At 46.7% G+C, this 6,535-nt stretch overlaps 2 protein-coding genes across 2 annotated transcripts in view; one reads left to right on the forward strand and one right to left on the reverse strand.

Annotated features, from left to right (window-relative positions):
- Nucleotides 1–3,692, reverse strand: part of ZIC2 (Zic family member 2) — a 14,766-nt gene extending 11,074 nt beyond the window's left edge. The window contains exons 1-4 of the mRNA XM_010831556.1: nucleotides 3,674–3,692; nucleotides 3,025–3,443; nucleotides 2,690–2,944; nucleotides 2,404–2,524 (exon numbers count right to left, since the gene is read on the reverse strand). Of these exons, the coding sequence (XP_010829858.1) occupies nucleotides 2,404–2,524; nucleotides 2,690–2,944; nucleotides 3,025–3,443; nucleotides 3,674–3,692 (814 nt within the window). The remainder of the gene's footprint in view (nucleotides 1–2,403; nucleotides 2,525–2,689; nucleotides 2,945–3,024; nucleotides 3,444–3,673) is intronic.
- Nucleotides 3,693–5,693: 2,001 nt separating this feature from the next.
- ZIC5 (Zic family member 5) overlaps nucleotides 5,694–6,535 on the forward strand; it is a 7,367-nt gene continuing 6,525 nt past the window's right edge. Inside the window, exons 1-3 of the mRNA XM_010831557.1 lie at nucleotides 5,694–5,700; nucleotides 5,982–6,012; nucleotides 6,112–6,454. Of these exons, the coding sequence (XP_010829859.1) occupies nucleotides 5,694–5,700; nucleotides 5,982–6,012; nucleotides 6,112–6,454 (381 nt within the window). The remainder of the gene's footprint in view (nucleotides 5,701–5,981; nucleotides 6,013–6,111; nucleotides 6,455–6,535) is intronic.

The raw sequence follows: 6,535 nt of genomic DNA on the forward strand, positions 1-6,535 counted from the left end.
CTGAGAGTGAAATTCAGTTTTTCAACAGGTTTCTAGAAGGGCCCGCCGTGTTGGTGTCAGAACCCGGGGACCCCTAACCATCTCCATCAGGCAAACGTTTGCTCTCTTTCTAAGTTTTCCAAAATTGAGCTTTTCAGATGTCCTGGGGCCAGCACAGGGCTAGGCCAGCGAGACTCCAGGCTTCTCCGTATATGGATGGTCCCAGGGCCGGCAACCCTTTCCCCAACAAGTGGAGAGAATGGCAGTGTAGTAGAGAATTCGGATTGTCTTCAAAACAAACAAACAAAAACAAAACCAAAAAAAACACACAAGAACACCAGTAAATCCCATCAAACACCCGGGCACTCATTCACTGAACACCTCGTTGCGGTTTGTGGGCCTCTGTAAACGGGTGACTGGCTTCTTTTGTCGTATGCTGAGTATTTTGTGTACATATGCCTACAAACAATGCAGAGGCACACACAGGGTACTCACATGCTCAGGTACATCTTGTTGGCCAGGAGAAGCCAAAAACAAACAAGCAAACAAAAGGGATCTTTATATTGGAAAGCAGAAACACTGGGTGAACATACCACTCAACCTTCTAATTTTCCTCTTAAGGGAAAAGATGGAAATGGAGGAAGAGATGGGAGAAAAAATGTGGAATTGACTGTCCATATACACTGGGCCAAAAAAAAGTGGGGGGATTTCACAGGATTTCAGCACTGTCCTCTGCATCACAGACACTCATAAATTCAACAAGATCATCAACAGGATATTAAGTTGCAGGTCACCTTTGATTCAGCCTCTCAGTCACTCCTGGGCTGGGCGACCCCTGACCCATGAAGGACCACATGTGTGGTGGGGGACCCCCTCCCCTGTAAAACCCACCTAGAACAAAAGAGCTTTGTCTGAGGTTTAGAGAAGTGTAATGTAAAAGAAGGGGAAATTGTGAAAATCTCAGCCAATGTTGTAACTTTTAAATACCATTTTTAAAAAGGGGGAGCTTTAGTGGAAGCAGGGAGTATCAGGGGATAAGGCCCTCTCTAGCCTGCTAAAAGAACTTTTCTACAGTTAAAATTTACTATTCTGTAACCGGGCTTATAAAAATTCTCTCTATAAAATATATGTTCACCAGCAGTTTAGTGAGAGATGCAAATGTTTGTATATTTGTCATTAGGGACTCAGAAAGAAAAAAAAAAAAAAACAGAAGCCAACATTTCTGGGTGACAGTGGTTGTGCTTTTGCAAAACGAGAGGACTAACTGTCTTTACTTTGTCTCCTTTCCTGATGGGAGAGTTTCTACTGCTGTAAAACAAAAACAAAACTAACCCCCCAAAACAGAAGGCAATGGCTTACATCAATGTGTTTAATTATTTTGAGGGCAGTTATCCTTTGGGCTCCCAGGCAAACTACAGCCAGAGAGGCTGAATACCGGTGACAGGCGAGCAGCTTTCCAATAAACTGCAGTGTTATTGCAATAGACTTTGTAATACAATTTATGCTGTCATTCATAAATAACAATGCCATATGTCAACCATATTGCTTACACAAGTAAATCCGTCAATGTGTCAGTATTTGATTTATCTCAACAGCTTCTTCAAATATTGAAGTATACATATTGGAAGGGGTATGGAATGAGGGGAAACTACTCACAAAATTTGAGATTAGAAATAAAAGAACTTCTGCTTCTCCTTTATTCCCCATCCAAAAACATTCTAAAGAGTAAAGCATGAGGGAGGAGGAGAAATACATCTTGGAGCCAACATAAAGAAGTATTGGGTGGTTACATGAACTGTGAACAGGTAAGGGGGTTTCTGCTTACTGTTTAGACCTTCTGAACATATTTTAAAAGACGACAATTAGGGATTTTGCAAGAAATTACCAATCTTAACAGTTGAATGTGGGTCAAAGGCCATTCAACAATGCCCACCCCTCAGGATAACAAATGATAACCAAATGATAATATTTGATGACAGGTCAATCTTACTGATTTTTTTCGAAAGAGGCAGAATTTTTCAAGGTTTTTAAGTACTAAGGTCAGGTGTAAATGGGATGAGTCCAGTTCTTGAGTATCCAAAACAAATGAATAAACAAATCCCAAGGTTCCAGTGATGGCTTCACACCCCAGGCCTCTGGGTTTTTTGGTTTGGTTTTGAATCCTCATGAAGTCCATGTTCATGGGACAGGGATCAAAAACTATCAAGAAGCACTCATCTGTCTACTCTCAGCCTCACACATGTTCGAGGAGTCTGAGGATTCAGCTGCGGCTCAGAAGGGCGGGAAACGGAGGGAACCCTCGGAGAAACTCTTAGAACTGAGACCTGAGCGTTGCTTCCTGGCACCCAAGGCCCCAGGGCCGGGTCGCAGGTCCCATCAAGTCAGGTCGCCAGTGGTGAGGACTGGGGGCTGGGCAACTGGTACCCGCCGAGTGCGAGCAGGGCAAAGGGCCGGGTACCTCACTGCCTAGTGGCCTGGAGAGCTTGATTCGGGAAAAGCCCTTGAATCCGAAGTCTTCATCACTTCCGGCCACGACAGAGCTCAACTGAAACGCAGTATTGCGGGTCCCCGTGCTCCCCTCGCCCCAGCTTTTGAGAGGTCTCCCCACCCCCCCACCCTCCCCACCCCCGCCACTGTCTGCTAATAAACCCTTCTCCCAGTTGAGCACCCACTGGGGAGCACTTGGGCTGAGCTACAAAAGTCCTCTGACCCTTCGAGGGGTTCCGACCACCCTCTCCGCCCTTGAACCTGCCTCTGGCGCAGCCCAGATGGCGCAAGGTGCTCCAAACCGCTGGGCACCCAGCCCTTCTGCAAGGAGGCCGCCCTTGCGGAAACCACGCGGGATGGGGTAGCCATAAAGCAATTGCAAAGGCAATAAAGGCCAGCTCAGTGGGTCCCCCAGCTCCTTTCTTGTCCACCTCCCCGGCCCCGGCGTACCCCCTGCCTCCCCACCCCCTACCCCCGCCTGCCGAAACAATCAGACAAAGGCTCAAAAGCCAGGAAATGTCCAATTCACTTCCCATAGAATTTATTAATTGCCCACACCCATCGCGAGGAGACTTGGCTGAGTCCAGGGACGACCGGAGGGTACCGGGGAGCCGCAGTACACCCCCTTCCCGGCCCTCGGAACAGCGGGGAGCCATGAGCGCCCGCCTGGGCACCCCGAGACCGGGTTCGGCCGCCTCCAGGCAGCGGAGCGCGGCCTGGCCGGCTCCGCGTTGACGGCGTCTTCCCACCCTCTTCGCGCCTTGGTTTGGGGCCGGGAACCGGTTGGGGTTCGGGGTGCAGCAGAGAAGTCTGGAAATCCACGTTCCCCGAGGAGCACCTGTTGACCCTAGAAAGGACATCTCCATGGATCGCCACGTTGCTGGCCCCACACCAGCACCTCCGCTGCAAACGCGCAGAGAGGAGCAAGGGTTTGGAGGCTCTGCCCTGGCGACCAGCACCACCGCGGAAATATGGGGCTAAATCCACAGGGGAACTGGCATAACGACTTCTACACCCTTTTGCTTAAAAAAAAACAAACAAACAAACAAACAAAAAAAAACCACACTAGTATTTATTTTCTTCAACGCCCTGGAAATTGTTGGTGTTTACTTAGGAAGTGTGACACAGTTATTGGGTCCTTAGAAACTCGGGATGTGAAGGGGTTTTGATTTGGCTCTCAAAATGGCTTGAAAAAGAACCAGCGCACCTGGGGTCAGGCGGGTCATCACAATAACAAAAAGCGCCTCTACAAAATAAAAAGCTCTTTTATAAAGAAAGGCAATCCGGAAATCCACTGCGAGCCTTCCTGATGATCATCCAGCCAGGCCTATTCTCAGGTTTAATTGGCAGGCGGGTTATTGGCGCCTTATTGGTGTTGATTGAAATTTTGCTTCCAGTTCTTTCTTTTAAGAATTAGCGTCTCAAGTCGATTTACCTGAGTCAATTATCTTTTTTAGGGTCTGAGTTTGGTCATAAGTTTGCAAATATTCATTAAACACATTTCACAAGTATCTCTCTTTCTCATTGCTATCCAAACCTCTATCATTTCCTAAGTAAGATTTTCTTTTTTAAAGCTTCCCATAAAAAGAAATTGATCAGGGAGCTATATTTGAATTAAGACATATTAAATCGATGACAGATACATATCACGCTGTGTTTAACAAGAGTTGTACAAGGAGGCGGGTTCCAGATTCCGGCAAGGCTCTGCTGCACCATTATTCACATTTTTACAGCCTCTCCTTCATGCCTTCACCCATTAAACCATTAAATTTCAGCAATTCAATAAAACAAAGCAGTTATAATTTTGAGGAAAAGCTATTTTGAAAGAGGTGGAGGTACCCATTTTATTGCACAATAAAAATGCTCAACAGTCTATATTAAAGGCTACGTTGGGCTTATTTTCTTCTTTCTTTATTCATTCTTTTTGCTTTGTTTTTACTTATAACCTGCAGGATTGCATGCCACGCTGCCATTATGGACTTGTTGATGATTATCGCTAAAAAATTCAAATAGAGGAGCCTCATTTGCAAGGTTCTGAGAGGAAGTGAAGACAGTGGACAATTACAAATAAGATGCTTTCTTCATAAACCATTCATAGAGATGACACAGTCCTTCCTTCACCTTGCCTGGGTGGCTTGAGACTTTTTAAGTCTTGGAAAAAACATTGTGAAAGACTTCCTCCTCTCCAAATACAGATATGGATTTTGTCTCTATTGTTTATTAAATTGTTTTTTGTTGTGTTTGCACTCAAGCCTTGCTTATTTCACCTTATTTGAGCTTCACTGAAGCTTAAAGAAAATACCCATTTGAAATCTGATTGTACTATTTTCTTTGTTGGTTTGTCAGTTTTATAAGAGTAATGACATTCTCAAGGCTCGAAGGGAAATTCCCTGTTAAACATTGTTCACACCAGTGTAAATGCAGCTATGGAATCAGCTCTTATCAAAATAATTCTTCCCACTTCTCAGGATGATCTCACAGATGATGGCTTTATGGAGTCTTTTTTTTTTTTTTTTTAACTTGGACAGCAAACGAATTAAGTGGGTAACATGTTTTACTGTATCCCAAACCGGGAGGGGGGGAATTTTAGTCATGATTTCTTTTTAAAAAATAATTTTATGTAGGGCAGCAGAAACAATTTAAAAACCTGACTTTAATTTTTGAGCACCATGGCATATGGCAAAATTTTAAGATGTTTTCTTTTTAAAAACTAAATGGCACTTTAGGGCAATAAGAACCCTTAAGTGTGAGGGATGTCACATTTCACTGCCCCCTCCCAAGTGATGCAAAGACCTATTTCTCTCTTCAAAAAGATTTGATAGCAAATCGCTTGAAAGGGGGTGAGGCTTACTTTTTTTGAAAGCCAGTTTTTATGGTTTTCAAGGAAAGCATCTCTCCTGCTTGATGAACTTTTTAGAAAAATGGTAACAGGTTATTCTATTAGCACATAAAGTGCAAAGATACTGCTTGCTTTTAAAATAATTATTTTATTGGCTTCAATCTAACTTGTGGTCCTTTCGGAGAAAATGAGGCACCCATGCGGACTGCATTCTGCACCGGAAGGAGAACTTCTGTTTAAAAGATATGGTTTATTTTAGCCGCTTCCCCCTGGACAGATGCTGTCTGTCCTGCCCTGCCAGTGTATCTCGGAGAAGCAAAAGTTAGAATCACTGCCCGATGCCCCTCCCCCTCCGTAGATCTAATTGGAAGTGGCAGATCTAGAACCGATGAGCAGTGAGATTACACTTCGAGCTGACTCCTTTGAACCATGCTGAAAAGGATTCCATGAGCTAAAAAGTCTAGGTAAGACGGTTCCTTTGGAGAAAGATGTATTTTAACTTCACCTGGTGTTTTGCAACCAATAAGATTTTAATATCCTTTCTCATTCCGTCTACTGTCTGTGCGCCCTCCGCGAGCGCTCGGCAGATTGAGTGCCTTCCCAAATAAGAAGTTTCCACCATCCTGTCCTCGAGCACGATGGAGGCCATACATCTGTTCACTCCCTCCTCCCCCAGAGAACAGCCCGGCGCTCTTCCAAGGGAGGAGGTAAGAAAGTGTTTGGATGCTGGAAGGGACGCGGTGTGCCGTGAGAGAATGCTTTTGAAGTTGGGGGCTCCCCCTCCCCTCGCCTTTTGCTCCCCGAAGGGGTCCCCCAGCCCAGGGCCGCCTGGCGCCCTTCGGCCGCGTGCCGGCGCACGCTCTCCGCAAGGCGCGTACTGGGAACGCTAGGCGCTGCGCGCGCAGGCCGGCCGCAAACTTTCTGCAAGTGCAACTTGGGCATCCCGTGGGAGGCGGGGACGCGGGGCTCCGGGGGAGGAGGGGGCGCGAAGCGAAAGCGAAGGCGGCCGCGAGCGCGGGGGCGCGTGCCCGCTGGGCCGAAGGCCGGAAGGGAGCCAATCGGGCAGCCGCGCCTGCTGCCAATCACGCGGCTCCCTCCAATCCCACCCTTGCCATTTCCAAAATCTCGGTCCCACTGTGCAGCTCCGAGGTGGTGTCCGCTCGGCCAATCGCTGGAGGACCGAGTGGGAACGGGAATGAGCGGAGTTAGGCGGCCAGGACAAAGAAGTTA

This window comes from Bison bison, unplaced genomic scaffold (genome assembly GCF_000754665.1).
Source record: "Bison bison bison isolate TAMUID 2011002044 unplaced genomic scaffold, Bison_UMD1.0 scf7180017864527, whole genome shotgun sequence".
Taxonomy (NCBI): Eukaryota; Metazoa; Chordata; class Mammalia; order Artiodactyla; family Bovidae; genus Bison; species Bison bison.